The 20,106-nt window shown below is 43.9% G+C and overlaps 1 protein-coding gene across 4 annotated transcripts; it reads left to right on the top strand.

Annotated features, from left to right (window-relative positions):
* The first annotated feature begins 496 nt into the window (after positions 1-496).
* TRNAU1AP (tRNA selenocysteine 1 associated protein 1) lies at positions 497-19,740 on the top strand. Of its 4 annotated transcripts, none has more exons than XM_037149500.2 (9): positions 497-604; positions 1,143-1,240; positions 6,904-7,003; positions 7,673-7,725; positions 9,119-9,250; positions 10,249-10,368; positions 15,333-15,495; positions 15,713-15,746; positions 19,357-19,739. In XM_037149500.2, the coding sequence occupies exons 1-9, from the start codon at positions 578-580 to the stop codon at positions 19,491-19,493; spliced, it is 864 nt and encodes a 287-aa protein (XP_037005395.1). In that variant the 5' UTR covers positions 497-577; the 3' UTR covers positions 19,494-19,739. The 4 variants fall into 4 exon arrangements, with proteins under 4 accessions (XP_037005395.1, XP_037005397.1, XP_053516483.1 ...); XM_037149501.2 differs by having other exon boundaries at positions 580-665; positions 19,357-19,740; XM_037149502.2 differs by lacking the exon at positions 10,249-10,368 and having other exon boundaries at positions 19,357-19,740.
* The last annotated feature ends 366 nt before the right edge of the window (positions 19,741-20,106 follow it).

The following is a 20,106-nucleotide window of genomic DNA, read 5'->3' as shown; positions in this document are numbered from 1 at the left end:
GTGGGGCACAAAAACGTAGAGTGACAAGACTTGGGGACGGGCTGGTTGAGATGGCAGGGTTGCCCCAATTTACACTCCCTCTAACCATCCCATGCCCCAGCAGGACTGTGCACAGGAAACCCGTTCCAGCTGGAACAAAATCTATCTTGCGAACTGGGTGGCTGACAGGCCTTCCTCAGTGGAACGGGATCATCCAGGCTCCCAAAGGGGACCTTTCATCTTTTAAAAATGCCTATATTGGCAAGCTTTTTCAATGAGCATACATTACTTTTGTGATGTAGGTACGCATGTGTGCTTAAATACATAAAGTCAGAAAGAAACCTGAGAAAGCCAGTTACCGAGGCACCGTGCCGCGGGGTCTGATCGGAATTCACCCGCAGGGATCCGGAAGCCCTGCTTCCCGCCCAGTAGCCCAGTCGCCGGAAAAACCCGGAGTCGCCGCAGCTGGCGCTGCCCTGGGCGCCGAGTTTCGGAGCGTGCGCAGAAGGCGTCGTAGGCGCATGCTCCTTGGGCGTCCCGGGCCGGAGAACGCGCGCCAGCGCGGCGCAGCCCGCTAAATCCAGGTCCGGCTGCGGACATGGCGGCCAGCCTGTGGATGGGCGACGTGAGTGAGAGGGGCGGTCCGGGTCCGACCGGAGGAATCCTAGTGTCAGCAGGGAGGGAAGGTGTGAAGGGATGGGCGTCCTCCAATTCCAAAAAGATGAAAGTGAATGGGAAGGGGAGTTCTTTTGGGTGACACAGAAGCGGGTCCCAGCACCCGCGGGTAGGGGTTGAGTCTGAGGCGGAGGGGCCCTGGCGCCCCTCCTGGGTTCATGGAGGGGAAAGGGAGGTTCTTTGGGGACTGACCATGGGAGGAATCCCAGGGATTTTGAAGGGCTCTGTGGTTTTAAAACTGAAGGGGTGGGGTGCCTAAATCCAAGGAGAGGCTCCCTAAAGGGAGCAAGTTTGAAGAGAAGGGATGCAAGGAATTGGGAAAGTGGGAGCTAGGACTCAGATCATTCTGCAGATGAAAACCTGGCCACACCCCCTCACCCCAAGCCCTAGTGGTGGGGCCAACCCAGGGCTTAGGGGAAGGGGCTCTGAAGCCTGACAAGCGGAGCCTGCCTGTTGGCCTGAATCGCTCTGACTTTGTATTTATGCAGCTGGAGCCCTACATGGATGAGAATTTCATCTCCAGAGCCTTTGCCACCATGGGGGAGACCGTGATGAGCGTCAAAATTATCCGAAACCGCCTCACTGGGTACGGTTCTCTCCTTCCACCTTCTCAGTTCTCCCTTACTTATTCTGCAAGCGAATGTAAAAATCGCAGAGAATCAGGGCCTCTCCCCTAATAATAGTGATTATGTTATAAAAGCTGACATTTGGGGGCTTATTGAGAGGAAGTATAGCATATGCATCCTGGAGGCAGCCTGTATTTGAAAGTTATGTCTGCTGTGTGACCTTTAGTAAGTTATTTAACCTCTCTGTCTAGTTCACTTTGTCTATAAGAATGGAAATGATGGCCCTGGCTGGTTAGCTCAGTGAACTGAGCGCAGACCTGCGAACTACATGATTGCGATTCGATTCCCAGTCAGGGCACATGCCTGGGTTACAGGCTAGTTCCCAGCAGGGGATTCATGAGGGGCAACCATACACTGATATTTCTCTCCTTCTTTCCTTCCCTTCCCCTCTAAAGATAAATAAATAAAATAAAAAAAACACAAAAGAATGGAAATGATTATAGCACCTACCTCATAGAATTATGGTGATGATTAAATTAGTTAATTCACATTCAGCACTTAGAAGAGTGTCTATATATGGTATATGCTCTGTAAATATAAACAGGTTATGGTCTGTTAGGTAATAAACACTTTTAACTTACTTTTTAAAATCACAAAAACTGTGCGAAGTACTGTTATTAGAGAAACTTAATAATTGTCTTAAAGTTACACAGTCATTAGATGACAAGCCAAGACTCCAGTTCAGTGCTTCCCTCAAAGCCATGAGTGCCTTTAACTCTTATGCTATTCATTTAAAAGCTTATTTTTAGAGACACTACTATGTACTCCTGTTCTAGATTCCCATGAAACAAGCCAGACATAGTCTTTCCTCTCATGGAGTTTACTACATTCTAGTGGGGAATGAGACAACAAATAGTTAAACAAAACAATGCAGAGAATATTTTCAGATAGTGGTGCTCTGTTGCCTCCAGTTTCCTCTTTCTCTTTGGGGGTTAGTTTTCTTTAGGGTTCTAGTTAGAAACAGGAGGATTCTTTTATCAGTTTGACGGTGGTTATTGAGCATCTGATCTGTGTCAGTTACTCTACTGAAGCAGCTCGCTCAAACATCAAATGGTTGACCATACAGATGAGAGATAGGAAGTATGATCAACTCTGACTGTTGGGTTGACGGGTGCTTTGTGTACTCAGAACTCCAGGAGCCTGGGACTGATTTTCTGACTGGTAGATCATGCTGGCCTAACTGTTTTTCCTGTTCCTGTAGACAGAAAACCCCAGATAATGGGCTCCTAGCATGAAAGTTTATTCTGGAATGCTTTCCATTGTTTTAAGCACTAACATAGCCCTCACATTTTAATCTTTATTGAAATAAGATTTGAAACTATCCTTTTCTACCCATGATTACCAAACTCTGTTGTCTCTTATGGTACTTACAGACACATTGCATTAACATCCTGCTTTATCCAGCAGAGACTGAAGTGGCTTACAAGAATTGTATAAAATGGGGGGAGTGGAGAATAAGGGGACTAAATGGTAATGGGAAAATATATACAGATGCAATTTAAAAAAAGAATTGTGTAAAATAAATCAATGTATATTTAAAAACCAAGACCAGCCCTGGCTGGTGTAGCTCAGTGGACTGAGCATGGACCTGTGAAGCAAAGGGTTGCTGGTTCGATTCCCAGTCAGGGCACATGCCTGGGTTGCAGGTCAGGTCCCCAGTAGGGGATACATGAGAGGCAACCACACATTGATGTTTCTCTCTCTCTCTCTTTCTCTTTCCCTTCCCCTCTCTCTAAAAAATAAATATTAAAAAAAAATTTTTTTAAACCAAGACCAGAGAAAATAAGGGGAAAAGATAAGACCCAAGAAAAAGATAACATGCAACAGAGCATTGTGCTTTTAAAAAAAATTGCAATTAGTCAAAAGAAAAATAAGAAATTTTTTACAACAGAATTTAAAAATGCAATCAGTGGTTGTACAAGTTGTACTTAATACCACAGAAATGTACACTTTAAATGGACAAAATGATAAATTGTATGTTTTTTATATTTAACCACAATTTTTTAAATTCAGAAAGAGCCCTGGCCAGTGAGGCTCAGTGTTTGGAGTGTCGTACTGTAACCAAAAGGCTGCGGGTTTGATTCCCACTCAGGGCACATGCCTGGGTTGCGGGTTCATCCCCTGTCCCGATGCATGTGATCCCTGGTCCTGGCACGGATCCCTAGTCTGAGTGCATATGAAGGCAATGAGTCAATACTTCTCTTGCATCAGTGTTTCTTCCTTCCTCTAAAAAAGCAAATGGAAAAAATGTCCTCCGGTGAGCATTAAAAAAATTTTCTGGAAAGAATTTAAAAAATGCAGTTAGATGTGGTCCATCCACATCTGTTATTCATCACTGGTGAGACTATAAAATGGTACAACCAATAGGGGCAGGTTTGGTCCTAGGTCTTTAACCAAGAGAGGTGAAGCTATATCTCCCCAAAAAGACTGGTAAAAGAATGTTCAGAGCAGCTTTGTGCTGGTGGCCAAAAACTGCAAGCAGCCCAGTATCCATGATAGGTGCTGGTATAGTCATACAATAGAATACCATTTAGCAATAAGAAGGAACTACTTAAATATTAACAACATGAATGAATATCAAAAGCATTATGCTAGTGAAAGCCTTACTGTATGGTTTCATTCATTTAAAATTGTCAAATGTACAAAATTAATCTGTGAGTAGAAATTAACTCAGCATCTAGAAGATTTGTGCATTTCTTTTTTTTTAATTGAATTTATTCAGGTTACATTGGTTAACACAATTATACAGATTTCAGGTGCACAGTTCCACAACACATCATCTGCACACTGTACTGTGTGTTCACCTCACGCCAAGTAAAGCTTCCATCAACATTTATTCCCTCCTATACCGTCCTCTACCTCCTGTCACCTCCAGCCCCACTCAGCCACTATTGTCTGTGTTCATGAGGGGATTTTTAAAGGTTTTATTTATTTACTTTTAGAGAGAGAGGAAGGAAGGGAGAAAGAGAGGGAGAGAAACAGCAATGTATGAGAGATACATTGATCAGTTGTTGCCTCTCATGTGCCCCCAACTGGGGACCAGGCCTGCACCCCAGGCATGTGCCCTGACTGGGAACTGGAGACCCTTTGTCTTGCAGGCTGGCACTCACTCAGTGCACCGAGCTACACCAGCCAGGGCCTGTGTCCATGAGTTTTTTCTCTCTCTTTAGATTTGTGCATTTCATTTTATGTAAACCAAAAGAGAAAACTAGAAACACTAATTGAACTCTGTTAATAATAATTATGTGAAAGTAGTTGAGGGAAGTATACCAATATCTGCAGTTTACTTTGAAATGTATCAGAAAATAAGGATAATAAGTGAGTAGAAGAATGGATAGTGGGATAATATAATACCCTGACCAGCGTGGCTTAGATGGTTGGGCGTCATCCTGCACAGTGAAAAGTTGCCAGTTCAATTCCTGGTCAGGACACTTGTCTGAGTGCAGATTTGGTCCCCATTCAGGGCACTTACAAGAGGTAACTGATTGATGTTTCTCTCACATGGATGTTTCTCTCCTCCTCTTTCTCCTTCCCCCTCTCTCTAAAAATAAGTTTAAAATCTTAAAAAATAAATAACGAAAATATAGCCCTGGCTGGTGTAGCTCAGTGGATTGAGCACAGGTCTGCGAACCAGAGGATCGCGGTTCAATTCCCAGTCGGGGCACATGCCTGGGTTGCAGGCTGGTTCCCTACAGGCTAGTTCCCAGCAGGGGATGCATGAAAGGCAACCATACATTTGATGTTTCTCTCCCTCCCTCCTTCCCTTCCCCTCTAAAGATAAATAAATAGAATCTTTTAAAAAAAAAGTTGTTAACTTTTTTCGAATAAAAAAATATACAATGAAAATATAATAAAATATTCATTGTAAAATAGTATAATAAAATATTCATTGTAGATTGTGCATACATGAATGCTATACAGTTATTTCAATTTTTATGTTTGGAATTTTTTATAATAAGATAGGTAGAGGGTGTATCACACTATCCTGAATTCAAATGCAACCTTTGGCGCATATCCGCTGGGTGCTTTAAGGCATATTGTATAACCCTGCTAGCTGTCAGTCCTCTCGTCTAAGTGGGTATGATGTTTTCAGCTTTCCTCCTCCTGGAGCTACTCGAGGGTGAGATGAGATGGTGCGTGCGAAGTGGCTGACGCAGTGCCTGGCCCACAGGGAGTGAGCGCCCGTACAGGCGGCGGTCTTTACGTCTGTGAGCCCTGAGCTTCCAGCACCCACAAGACAGATCTGGCTCACCACTGTTCTTAACATCAGTAACATTTATGGAGCTCACAGACTGCTCCATGACCCTTGGGCGCAGGTACTGCCCTTGCCCATACCCTCTTGGTTTTGTGTCTATATGGTTGTTGAACTGAAGATCCAAAGTAGCATATCCAGAAAAGTTTGGATTGTTTCACTAGTAAGAGCTTTAAGGTTGGTGTTAAGGAAGTTCACAGTCTTCAGTATCTCAGAGTATGAAGGGATGTCAGAGGATATAGCCGGATCCTCCTCCTCATGTCTCTTGTGATGCTGTCAAAGTTAGGACACCGGAAATCTCCCAGATGTGCCCCAGTAGGTAAGGTCCGTGGGTTTACTTGGTCTGTCTAACTAGACTGGACGTTTCCTGAGGGCAGGAGCCATGTTCTCCAACTCTGTATCAGCCTGGCCTGTGGAGGTGATTGAAAAAAAGCTTAAAGATGAAAAATTTAAAACAGAATTACAAAGAATAGTACAATGAACAGTCATGTCCACCGCCTAATTTCAACAGTTGTTAACATATTTTCATATTTTCCCTATTTACCTAAGTCTATCTGTAGGAGGATAGATACAGGTAGGTAGGTGATTTTTTTTTCTGAACCACATGAAAGTCCGTTACAGGCATTGTGACCCTTCACTTTTAAATACTTAAGCCTATATTGCCCAAAACTGGGCATGCTCTCACTTAACCACAGCACTCATGTCACAGTGACAAAATTGTCAGTGGTATACCACAGAATGGCCGGTCTACATTTCAATTTAAAAAAATTTATTTATTTGTAAGGTTTTATTTATTTTTAGAGAGAGGGGAAGGAAGGGAGAAAGAAAGGGAGTCAGTGTGTGGTTGCCTCTGACATATTCCGTACTGGGGATCTGGCCTGTAACCCAGGCATGTGCCCTGACTGGGAATCAAACCATTGACTCTTTGGTTCGCAGGCTGACACTTAATCCGCTGAGCCACACCAGCCAGGGTGACAGTCTTACATTTGTAAGTTAGTTCTGAACTGGAATTTGTTGGGGAACAAAAACAGTACGAGCCCTGGCCCTGACTGGTGTAGCTCAGTGGACTGAACGCAGGCTGTGAACCAAAGGGTCACTGGTTCAATTCCCAGTCAGGGCACATGCCTGGGTTGTGGGCCAGTTCCCCAGTGGGGGCCATGTGAGAAGCAACCACACATTGATGTTTCTCTCCCTCTCTTTCTCCCTCCCTTCCCCTCTCTCTAAAAATAAATGTGAAAAATATTTTTAAAAAACCCAACAGTGTGAGCTCTGATTAGAAAAACATATTTCCCTCCCGTCAGGTCAAGACTCTCATCTGGGAACCACATCTTAAACCATTCTCTTCTCTTTCTCTGTTTTCTTGCTTTCCAGGATCCCAGCTGGCTACTGTTTTGTAGAATTCGCAGATTTGGCCACAGCTGAGAAGTGTTTGCATAAAATTAATGGGAAACCCCTCCCAGGAGCCACACCTGTAAGGACACTTAGATAATGATGATGTTGCCATTTTTATTGTTATCAATAACTATCATTTATTGAATCCCTGCTATATATTTATATTATTTTTTATGGGGACAATGCTCTAACCAACTGAGCTACCCTATGAGGATTATATAATTTTATTTAATTCTATAACAACCCTGTCGAGTAGGCATTGTTGTCTTCGACAGACGGGGAAAATGAAGCTTAGGGAAGTGGAATAACCATCCAAAGCAAAACAGGTAGTAAGTGGCAAAACCAGGATGCAAACCGAAGATTGGTTGACCCTGAAATCCATGCCCTTTCCACTCTGACCTGCCACCTCCCTTAATGGAAGATGAAACTGCACCTCTTGTCCCATTGAGAAAGTGGAACAGGCTGGCAGTAGTGAGGACACATTTCAAGAGAGTTACATTCTGCTCTTCCCACAGTTACTTAGCTTACAGCGGCACCAGGCTGGCGCCCCTGGGCCATAGAACCATGGAGCTGGCAGTGCCCTTAGCGGTCATCTGTGCAACCCCCTCACTTTATACAGGAGAAAGAGCTGAGGCTTAGAGAGGGGGAGATGTTTTGGCCAAGGTAATTTATTTCAGTTCTTTTCAAATATTGTTTGACCCTTAAAACACCTTTCTCTGGTTTAGTTTGCTTGTTTTTAAATTTCCAGGCAAAACGTTTTAAACTGAATTATGCCACTTATGGGAAACAACCAGATAACAGGTAAGTACAGAGTAGCCCCAAGATAGCTTCAAGCCCCAGGAAATGTCTAGATAGAAACAGGATGCATCCCTGTGCAGGCCACCACCCAACGGAGGGTAGGGAGTGGAGCTTGGCTCACTTTGCCTCCTACCTGAGGGACAACACCATCCCACTCCCCACCGGTGGGGCTTCCCATTGTGCTTTGTGGCGAGGCCCGTGACTTCTCTGCATTGGGTCTCTTTCTAGCCTTCCACCCGGTTGCTCCCCACAGCGTTGAGGCTTTATTCCATAGCAATCAACGTGTAGCAATATACTGGTAGTTTGATTCAGCATTTCAAGTTGCTTTTGAAAACTTTAAACCAATGTATTAAAAGCTTTAGAAAGATGTATACCCATTGACCCCATAATTCTGCTTTTCAGAATTTATTAATGATGTATACAAGATTTGCCTCGAAGGTGTTAATTGAAAGATTGTATATAGTGGGCAAAATTGGGGGGGAAACCAAATAATCTAATAATAGGGAAGTGGTTTAAATTGCAGTATGTTGATTAATAGGAGTGTGATGATTCCAGTAATAAGTCATGCTGCAGCAGAATAGTGACATGTCAAGATGCTGGCTGTTAAAAGTGAAAAAATGCTAGAAACAAAACAAATCATAGCCAGCTTTTGTAAATTCAAAAGAAGAAGACAGGAAGAAAAGTGTCCGATTACCTTTGAGTGGTTGAGTTATTGGTGATTTCATTTTTCCTTGTCCTTTTGTGTATTCTGATTGTATACAAGGAGTGTGTATTATGCTTGAAATAAGAAAAATGAATTTGCTCGTCCTTTTTTTATTAAATAAAAAATTTTAAAGGATTGTTTTAGAAAAAGGGTTGGCAAACTGGCCTGCTTCGTATCCCTGTAAACTCAAAATGGTTTCCACATTTTTAAAGGATTATGAAAACAAAGAAAAAATGGCAGAGACCATAGGTACCCTGGCCCTTCACAGAGAAAGCTTGATGACCCCTGTCCCAAAATGTTGGGGATTGCATTTTAGCCATGTTGTAGGTCTTCTGTAGATAAAATCCAGTTCTCATTCTCTCTCTGTCTTTCACCAATTAAATTACAAATATGCAGTGACCACAGAACATCTAGTTTTATGTTTTGAGTACCTTTGACCTCGACCCCCATCTGCTCTCATGTAATCCTTGAAGTCAGGCAGGCCTTGTGCAGTGGATGAAGGACTTGGGGGGATCAGGGGACTGCTTCCACACCTCTTCCGCCAGGACTGCCAAAGGAAACAGATTGGGACCTGGTTAAGGACCCTTCGGATGTGTCATTCCCCAAGAAGGCCCAGATAAAGTTTCCCTAGAATGGGCCAAAGAGCTCATCAGAACGAAGGTCCTGTCTCTGAATCTTATTCTTTCCTCTCAGCCCTGAGTACTCCCTCTTTGTGGGGGACCTGACCCCAGATGTGGATGATGGCATGCTGTATGAATTCTTCGTCAAAGTCTACCCCTCCTGTCGGGGAGGCAAGGTGGTTTTGGACCAGACAGGCGTGTCTAAGTAAGGCCTTACCTGTTATTGATGCCCACCCTGTTAGTTTCAGCATTTTCTTCATAGAGTGAGGTGGTACAGATAGGCCATGCAGCGTGGTAGTTAAGAGCACAGGTCCTGGAGCCAAACCGCACGGGTTGAATGCGGGCTGCAGTACTGGCCAGGGATAGTGCAGGAGACAAGTTACTGAACCTCCGACCCTGTTTCCTCATCCTCGAAAGTATTTGGTCACGGGGGCTACGTAGGGGTTAAATGATGTAATATAAATAAAGCAAGGGGAAATGCTTTATAGATGTTTGCTATTTTATTTATTGTTGTTACTTCAAAAGTGGAAAAACCTCAAACAGCTCGTTCTTTGGGAGTCTGACCGACCTGGATCTCAATCCTGCTTCTACTATGACTTTGGGCAAATTAGTAAACCTCTCTGAACTTTGGTTCCCTCTTTAGTAAAATGGGGATACTACTTGAAATTGTGGGACCATTCAGTGAGATAACCCTGGAGGAAGTGCTCAGCACAGTGTTTGGGAAATGAGAAATGTTCATTAAATGTTAGTTACCATTCATTACCCGCCCCCCCCAAGTAGATTATGGCTTCAGGAGATCAAGAACCTTATCTGCTTACGATGCTGAGTTCCAGTGCCCAGCACAGTACCTGGCCTACAGGCAGGCTCAGTAAATATTTGCTGAAGGACCTTTTTACAACTCATTGCTACTGCTGTTGCCATAACTATAATAATATTTTCTAGTAGATTCAGGGGAAGCTACAATTTGGGCAGAAGCCCTGTCATTGAAGGTGTGTAGAGAATGGTGAGCTGAGAGGGGCAGGTCCTACAGCTCTCAGGATCCTCCGGTGCTGGAACCTTGCATTGCTCTGCGGCATGCCTGCCCACATAGCTTCATGAACTCTTTCTGTCCCTTTCAGTCCCTGTCCCATTCTTAGACTTCACCTCTATCCCATTTGTGATCTATACAGCGTGGTGTATTTTTGTTCGGTTTTTTTCCTGCAGGGGCTATGGTTTTGTGAAGTTCACAGACGAACTGGAACAGAAGCGAGCCCTGACAGAGTGCCAGGGAGCAGTAGGACTGGGGTCTAAACCAGTGCGGCTGAGTGTGGCAATCCCTAAAGCGTGAGTCCTGCGCCGGCAGGGAAGGTAGAGGGTCCCCTGACCCCCGACCTGGACACTCCTCACCTGTTTGTTGATAATCAAGTGTCCACCAGAGTGCTGGATGGAAGGCTGCAGAGAGATTCAGTTCAGCTCACAAATACAGAAAGCCTGATATTGGCCAGGCTGTTTGCTGGGTATTAGAGGTGAACCCATCCCCTCCAGAAGCTTATGGTTGGGGACAGAGCTGTAACCGGGGGAGACAGATAGATTCAGACATTGCTGATAGCAGTGCTGGAAAAGCAGTTTGGCAACATGTACGTGATGCCCCTGCTCTTTACCCAGTAGTGCTGCTGTTAGACATTTATCCAGAGTTAGTAAGAATTGAGCAGAAGGAAAAAAAACACTCAACTTTAGCCATATTTGTATAATTTAATGCTGTGAGCCTGTGAATGTTCCATGCTGTGGGGATGGCTAAGAATTACTGATCCAAACACTCCACAGGAGAGTATGTACATCACTAATGTACCTGTTATGCCAGGCAGGTAACTCCAAGCAGGTATCTTGCTCGGACATAAGACCACTTTTCTCTCCATAGAATCCCCTGCCCTTTGGCCAAAGCAGTAGTTCTCAACTAGGGATGATTTTTGTCCAGCAGGGGCCCTTGGCAACATCTGGAGACAGTTTTGGTTGTTATAACTTGGGGTAGGGGAGGAGCTCCTGGCATCTGATGAGTAGATGCCAGAGATGCTGCTAGACATCCTGTGATGCACAGGACAGCCGGGCAGACGGACCTGCTCACCCGCCTGCACCAAAGTCAGTAACGTCCACACTGAGAAACTCTGTGCCAGGAGTAGAAGATCATCTGCATTCTGAGGGCAGAACTTCCAAATGGCCATGTTTTTTAAAGCAACAAAAGATTTGGAGGTTCTTTATGGTTTAACTGTTTTTAATACATGGAAGATCAGCCTGATTCCCTGCACCAAAGTATTATTTTTCTCACCGTATTAATATATATTATTTTTATTCTATTATAAATACATATATATGATGTATATGATATTAAAGAAACTATTTTAAAGAGATTTCCTCATTAGCCTAAAATGACTAATTATAATTTTGTTTCCAGGCTTCTCCATAGCTATTAATGATATATACATATACATACACACACTATATGTGGCTGAGTTTGCATGCCGTAAGCTGCTTTTTTTTTTTTTTTACTTTATTTATTTAGTTTTAGTTTTTTTACTTTATTTATTTAGGAAGGAGAAAGAGAGGGAGGGAAACACTGATGTGCAAGAGATTCATCGGTTGGTTGCCTCGCATACCTCCAGCTGGGGACATGGCCTGCAACCCAGGCATGTTCCTTGACTAGGAATTTGAACTGGTGACCTTTCGGTTTGCAGGCTGGCACTCAATCCACTTAGCCACACCAGTCAGGGCTAGATTTATTTCTTTATTCATTTTACAATAACCATGGTCTTTCCCCTCCAGTTTACTCAGTATACACACTTTTCCATATAGTTGCACAATTATATTTTTTAACGTAGTTTATTGATTATGCTATTACAGTTGTCCCATTTTCCCTCCTTCACTCCCGTCCACCCTGCACCCTTTCCCACCCATATTCTCCCGCTTTAGTTCATGTTTATCATACTTATAAGTTCTTTAGCTTCTACATTTCCCATACTATTCTTACCCTCCCCTTGTCTATTTTCTACCTACCATCTGTGCTACTTATTCTCTGTATCTTTTCCCTGTTCTCTCCTCCTCCTACTCCCCTATTAACTAACCCTCCGTGTGATCTCCATTTCTGTGGTTGTGCTCCTGTTCTATTGTTTGCTTCATTTGTTTTTGTTTTTGTTTTAGGTGTGGTAAATAATTGTGAGTTTGCTGTCATTTACTGTACGTGTTTTTTATCTTCTTTTTCTTAGATAAGTCCCTTTAACATTTCATAAAATAAGGGCTTGGTGATGATGAACTCCTTTATTTTATTGTTTTTTAAATATTTTATTTATTTATCTTTAGAGGGGAAGGGAAAGAGAGAAGGAAAGAAATACCAGTGTATGGTTGCCTGTCATGAGTCCCCTGCTGGGAACTGGCATGCAACCCAGGCATGTGCCCTGACCGGGAATCAGGCCGGCAACCCTTTGCTTCACAGGCCTGTGCTCAATTCACTGAGCTACACCAGCCGGGGCTTGAACTCCTTTAACTTGGCCTTATCAGAGAAGCACTTTATCTGCCCTTTTATTCTAAATGAAAGCTTTGCTGGATAGAGCAATCTTGGATGTAGGTCCTTCTCTTTCATTGCTTGGATTACTTCTTTCCAGCCCCTTCTTGCCTGTAAGGTGTCTTTTGAGAAATCAGCTGGCAGTCTGATGGGAATTCCTGTGTAGGTAACTGTCTCCTTATCTCTTGCTGCTTCTAGGATTCTCACCTTCATTTTAATCTTGGCTAATGTAATTATGATGTGCCTTGGTGTGTTCCTCCTTGGGTCGAATTTCTTTGGGACTCTGAACTTCCTGGATTTCCTGAAAGTCTATTTCCTTTGCCAGATGGGGGAAGTTCTCTTATTATTTGTTCAAATAAGTTTTCTACTTGTTACTCTTCCTCTTCTCCTTCTGGTACTCCCATAATTTGGGTGTTGGAACGTTTAAAGAGGTCCTGGAGGTTCCTAAGCCTCTCATTTTTTTGAATTCTTGTTTCTTCCTTCTTTTCTGTTTGGTTGTTTCTTTTTTCCCTCTGGTCCACTCCATTGATTTGAATCCCAGTTTCCTTCCAATCACTGTTGGTTCCGTGTGCATCTCCCTTCATTTCACTTAGTGTAGCCTTCATTTGTTCATCTAATTTGTGACTAAAATCAACCAGTTCTGTGAGCATCCTGATTACCAGTGTTTTGAACTGTGTATCTGGTAGGTTGGCTCTTTGTCGATTAGTTGTATTGTTTCTGGAGCTTTGATCTGATCTTCGTTTGGACCTTTTTTTTTTTGTCTTGACGAGCTTGTTACATAGTGAGGGGCGGAGCCTTAGATATTCACCGGGGTGGGGCAACCCAGTCGCTGGGTTGTGACACTGGGTGGGCGGGGTCTGAGAGGGAACAGTGCTGCTTGCTCAACTCTGTCGGATTTCAGTCAATTCCCCACTTCCTCCAAGCAAACTGGGCCTTTCTGGTTCCAGGTGGGTGGACTTGTGCATGTTCTAGGACCCAGTGGGTCTCTCCAATGAACTCTCCTGTGAGGCTGGGAGTTTCTCCCAGCACCTCAACCCCCACAGGTGTTTTCAGTAAGTTTTTTTTGAGGCTTTATTTCCCAGCGCTGGGACCCTGGGTTGCACAGTCTATCTCGCTCGGTTCACCTGGTGTATCTGCCTGGGAATGTGGGACCGCCCAGTTCGCCAGCCGCCTTGCCAGCCAATCCCGTTCACAATGCGCCGCCTTGCTGGGTCCGCCCACTGCCGCTTGGTCGCAGACTCCACCCTGCCTACTGGTCTTTGTGAATGTTTCTTCTTTGACTGCTTGGTTGTCGGACTTCCATACAGTTCAGTTTTCTATCAGTACTAGTTGTTTTCTTGTTTCTAAATTGTTCTTGTCCTTATTTTGATTGTGTGAGGAGGCACAATGTGTCTACCTATGCCTCCATCTTGGCTGGAAGTTCCCGCCTCTTATTAGAATATTTTTAACAGCTGCAGGTAAGTCTTTCTGTTGTATATTCTGACAAAGTCCTTTCCACAGAGAGGTTATATTGTTACATCTACAAGTTCTTCCTAGACTATCATCAGCCTTTGGTGCCTGTTTCTGGGGAGGTGCTCTCCAGGCGCCAGGAGCTGAGGGAGGTGAGAGTTCCCTCTGAGAACGAGGCTGGGAGAGCCGAGCGGGGCCGGAGCAGGGTGCACATCCTCGGAAGCGTGCATGGCAGGGGGCTGGCAGAGGCCAGTCCCGTCAGTTTTCAGCGTGGCGCGGGGCGGGAAGAGGGAGCCTCTGCCGTTGTACAGCATCGATCCACCCTGTCAGGAGGCAATCGGATGTGGAGTGTGGCTGCTTCCCCTGCTCACCAAGCAGACATTGTACCCGCGAGGAACTTCAGAAGAGCTTTCGGACTTGGAGCATTTTTGCCTGTGATGGGGGTGTCTGTGGAAGTTCATGGAAATCTGCTTCTGGCTTTGTTTCCTCTTTGGTTTCACTGGGAGAGAGAATGTACCGCCAGTTATGACATCCTGCGTCCCAACTGTGTGACTTACAATTCTCCTTATAAACCAGCTGCACGTGGTTGGTGTGCCCTTACGCTGGACCCTGGCCTGTGGAGTGCAATGACTAGAAGGAGCGTTGTCGTGTCTTATGTTCTTTGATTCCTGTCAGCTGGGACTGCTCGTCATACCCCAGGCCAGTTTTGAAACCCTACTCATTTATGCTGTTCTCTGTGTTTTTGAGAGCAGTGGCTCCTTCACAGACCCAACATTGTCTTTGGTTAATAGTTGGGACAGATTTGCAGTCAGGGTAAGAAAACTTTCAACTGACCCTGGGCCTCAGCCCTGATGGGCAAGTGCAGGACGTAGGAGACTGCAAACGTGTCTTCTGTCTATGGGGCCGGCGCTGTAGGTGGTGGTGCAGTGTCAGGGGTATGAGCTTTAGAGTTACATCTGGCTCCAGTCCAGGGTGTGGTCTTTGGTAAATCACCTTTTGGAGACTCAGCATTCTCATCTGAGGTTGGGAATAATGCATAATCGCTCTGTCATAGGGTTGTGCAGGACTTAACACAGGAGACCACACGTGAAGAGTACTTGGTGCAACTCCTATGGAACTTGTCTGCACCTCAGTTTTCTCATCTGTAAAATAGGTTAATGTGTATTTAGTGCACAAGATTGTTGTGGGGATTAAATGAAGTTATAATCAGTGTAAAGCACTTGGAACAAACAGCCTGTTCGATTAATAAGTGTTATGGAGATGTTTGCTCACATCTATTTATTTTTGGTTCTTTTCTTCATTTAAGGAGTCGTGTGAAACCAGTGGAATATAGTCAGATGTACAGCTACAGCTACAACCAGTATTACCAGCAGTACCAGAACTACTATGCCCAGTGGGGCTATGACCAGAACACAGGCAGCTACAGCTACAGCTATCCCCAGTATGGCTACACACAGAGCACCATGCAGGTAACCGCAACTTGGCAAGTCTGCCTCCTTGGGTGACGTCATCCTTCAGAGAGACGTGGCTTATTCTCCAGTGGGACTGATAAGGACAGGATGTCGGGCTTCAGAAAAAAATGGGGAAAGGTGGAGGAACCTAGTTCCTTTCGTTAAAAGTAGGCCATCCTGGTTGTGGGCCAGGATTTCACCGTCCTTCTCACCCACCTCTCTGGTCTTTTGACAGACATATGAAGAAGTTGGAGATGATGCATTGGAAGGTAAGAAAGGAGCCCATCGCTTGTTCCCTCTGTCTGCTGTTATGCAGTGGTCGCTTTGGGTCTGGCATGTGCGTTCAGCTAGATGCTGAAGGAATGCATGGTGAATTCTGCCTGGAGAAACTTAACTTTTTTTTTTTTAAGATTTTATTTAAGCAGACAATCGCGGTTCGATTCCCAGTCAGGGCACATGCCTGGGTTGCAGGCCAGTTCCCTGCAGGCCAGTTCCCAGCAGGGGACGCACGAAAAGCAACCATACATTGATGTTTCTCTCCCTCTCTCCTTCCCTTTCCCTCTAAAAGATAAATAAATAAAATCTTTTAAAAAAAAAAGATTTTATTTATTTATCTTTAGTGAAGAAGGGAAGGAGAAAGGGAGAAAAACATTTATGTATGGTTGCCTCTCGTGGGTCCCCTGCTGGGAACTGGCCTGCAACCCAGGCATGTGCCCTGACTGGGAATTGAACCTCGATCCTTTGGTTTATAAGCCTGCACTCCATCCACTGAGCTACACCAGCCAGGGCTGAAACTTAACTTTTAAAAAAAAATTTTTTTGAGAGAAACATTGATTTGTTGCATTCATTTATGCACTCATGTGGTTGATTCTTGTATGTGCCCTGACCGGGGATTGAATCTGCAACCTTGATGCACTGGGACGATACTCTAACCAGCTGAGCTGCCAGGCCAGGGCTGCGGGAACTTACATTCTAATGAGAGAGTCACTGCGTGATTACAGTAAGAAGTGTGTGTGTGTCGATCAGAGGTGTGAGGGCAGGTCCCAGAGATCCCAGGGGAGAGCAGCTCATAGGGGAGGGAGGTAGCCGGTCACTCCCTAGATGAATGGCATTCTACCCTGGGATGTAGGTCTTTGGCAAAAAATACTGTTGCCTTGCATTTGACAGTTTGTAAAAATCACTTTTTATTTCATTTTTTTTTCTATTTAAAATTGCATGTTTCTCATTTTCCAGTAATAGTTATGATTGAAATTTTAGAAAATTAGTAAAGCATTATGAAATAACTGAAAACCACCCCAATCTTGCTGCATAGTAATAGCTGTTAATTTTTTTATTAAAAGGATTTAGTGTAATTATATTGAATCTAACAAAGAAAAAAGGAATTGCTAATGTACAAACAAATGATATTTTTAAATATTTTATTTATTTTTTAGACAGAGGGAAAAGGAGGGAGAGAGAGGGAGAGAAACATCAGTGTGTGGTTGACTCTTGCATGCCCCTCAACATGAGCTCGGCCCACAACCCAGGCATGTGCACCGACTGGGGATAGAACTGGCTGGCGCTCAGTCCACTGAGGCACACCAGCCAGGGCCAAACAAATAATTTTTAATGTGATATTAATACTTAAACTATTCTCTAAGGTTTGCAAAATTATGGAAAACAAGTTCTTTTCAGCATGTTTCTAAATAGATATTAAGTTTTAAGTAAGTGTAGCTGTCATAAAATCAGAATTAATTTCTAATCACAACTTCTTGTGGCAACCATTTTCTTCCTTCTCGTTTTTTAAATATTTTCTTGATTTTACTTATTTATCTTTAGAGAGGAAGGGAAGGAGAGGAGAGAAACATCAATGTATGGTTGCCTCTTGTGAGTCCCCTGCTGGGAACTGGCCCGCAACCCAGGCATGTGCCCTCACTGGGGATCGAACCGCGATCATGTGGTTCGCAGGCCCGCGCTCAATCCACTGAGCTACACCTGCCAGGGCATCTTTTTTTTAATATATATATTTTTATTTTATTGATTATGCCATTACATTTGTTCTATCCCCCCCCCCCGTTCCCCTCCCCCCCTTCCCCCACCATTCCCCCCCTTTAGTTCATGAAGACGTCTCAAGTTCCTTAGATTCTATATTTCCCGTACCATTCTTACCCTTCCCCTTTCTATTTTCTATCTACTGTCTATTCTTATTTTCTGTACCTTCTCCCCCCTTCTCCTTCTCCCACCCCCCTGTTGCTAACCCTCCATGTGATCTTCATTTCTATGGTTCGGCTCCTGATCTAGCTGTCCTCTTAATTCGCTTTTGTTTTAGGTGTGGTTGTTAATAACTGTGAGTTTGCTGTCCTTTCACTGTTCATCTTTTTTATCTTCTTTTTCTTAGGTAAGTCCCTTTAACATTTCATATAATAAGGGCTTGGTGATGATGAACTCTTTGAATTTGATCTTATCTGAGAAGCACTGTATCTGTCCTTCCATTCTAAATGAAAACTTTGCTGGATAGAGCAATCTTGGTTGTAGGTCTTTGGTTTTCATGACTTGGAATACTTCTTTCCAGCCCCTTCTTGCCTGTAAGGTCTCTTTTGAGAAATCAGCTGACAGTCTGATGGGAACTCCTCTGTAGGTGACTGTCCCCTTAGCTCTTGCTGCTTCTAGGATTCTCTCCTTCATTTTCATCTTGGCTAATGTAATTATGATGTGCCTTGTTGTGTTCCTCCCAGGGTCCAACTTCTTTGGGACTCTCACCAGTTTAGCTGAGTGGTTCATTGTTTTTGGACTCTGTATTGTTCGATTTTCTGTGTGGTTTGGTTGTGTTTATTGTTGTTGATACTTTGTTGTTTTTAGAGGATTTAATTGTGTGAGGACGCAAAGTGTTTCCACCTACGCCTTCGTCTTGGCAGAAGTCCCTCTTCCTTCTCTTTATAGCTTTTATCACTTAGATGTGTGTGTATGCCTAAACGATGTGATTTACTTTTGCCTGTGTTTGGCCTTTATATAATAGTCATTCTGACTATAGTGTCTTCTTTCATTCAACGTTCATCAATTTGAGATTCAAATTGTGTGCAGCCGAGGTTCATTTTCAGTGTTATGTATTTGTCTTTCTTTAAAAATTTCATTTCTAGGCCCTGGCTGGTGTAGCTCAGTGGATTGAGCACGGGCCTGCAAACCAGACAACTGCGGTTCGATTCCCAGTCAGGGCACATTCCTGGGTTGCAGGCCAGTTCCCTGCAGGCCAATTCCCAGCAGGGGACGCACAAAAAGCAACCATACATTGATGTTTCTCTCCCTCTCTCCTTCCCTTTCCCTCTAAAAGATAAATAAATAAAATCTTAAAAAAAAAAATTTCATTTCTAAAGAGAGGAGGGAGAAACATCTCCTTCCTTTTCTAAAGATTTAATTAATTTCATTTCTAAAGAGAGGAGGGAGAAACATCAATTGGTTGCCTCTCACACACCCCTAACTAGGAACCTGGCCCACAACCTATGCATGTATCCTGACGGAGTTGGGAATCAACCTCTGATCTTTCAGTTTTCGGGACAATGCCCAACACCAGGCAAGGCAGTGCTATGTAATACTCTTAGTAATAGTGATTTGGGTTTAGTGATTTCAGTCAGGTTTTCCAAGCTCGAAATTAATATAAGCACACCAGAAAATCCAGGGCACGTGATGGCTAGGTATAGATGTAGATTAACAGTTGCCATTATTTGAGTACTAACTTAACTACACATTTTATTATCCTATTTTCACCCTCACAGGAACCTTGCAAGGCACTTTTATCAGCCAGGAAGTCCTGGATAGGGACTGAACCCAAGTATCTTGAGGTCTGGTGGCTGCTGAGTGCTTTTCCCCTGATACTCCCTAAATGCATCCTCATTTCTGTTCCAGACCCCATGCCACAGCTGGATGTGACCGAGGCCAACAAGGAATTCATGGAGCAGAGTGAGGAGCTGTACGACGCATTAATGGATTGTCACTGGCAGCCCCTGGACACAGTGTCTTCGGAGATCCCTGCCATGATGTAGCTAGGACAAAGCACAGCCAGAATGGACTGTATAAGGGAAGAGAGACTCCTTTAACTTTTTTGGAAATGTTTTAGAAGATTTTAATAAGCCCTGGCCGGTGGATTGAACTCTGCCCTGCAAACCTAAGTCCATCCTTCGGGGAATGTGACGCAACGGATTGTACATTGTTTCCCTCTCCCTCCCTTGCCCTCTCTATACATAAAACCTTTTATAAAAAAAATTTAATAAAGTTTCCTGAGATTATGATTACTGCGACACTGCTGCCTTCACATGATGTAGTGAGCCATTTCAGCCTGGAAACTCAACAAATCAGGAAGCCCACATGTCATCTCAAATACCCAGGACCCTCCTTCCTTAAGAGTCTGAGTCTGTGCTAGAAATCTGCATCAAGTTTTAAGTTCTGTGCTCGAGTTGCTTGGGGGAGGGGGTAGCAGGGGAAACACAACTTGAGTTAAAGTGTCCATACCACAAAAGCCTTCAAAGATCTAGTCTTAGGCTCAGCAAAGGAGAACCACGTCTAACTGCAATTATGGAACTAATCATATTGTCCTGAGAGGTCAGACTTTTTAAATCAGGAGATTGAGACTACGATTTAGTTTGGGGGTCTACTAAG

The sequence above is a fragment of the Artibeus jamaicensis genome, unplaced genomic scaffold (assembly GCF_021234435.1).
Source record: "Artibeus jamaicensis isolate MK-2021 breed Jamaican fruit bat unplaced genomic scaffold, CSHL_Jam_final scaffold_847, whole genome shotgun sequence".
In the NCBI taxonomy this organism is placed as follows: domain Eukaryota; kingdom Metazoa; phylum Chordata; class Mammalia; order Chiroptera; family Phyllostomidae; genus Artibeus; species Artibeus jamaicensis.
The sequence above is the reverse complement of the archived record's forward strand: the minus strand, read 5'-3'. Positions and strand labels throughout refer to the sequence as shown.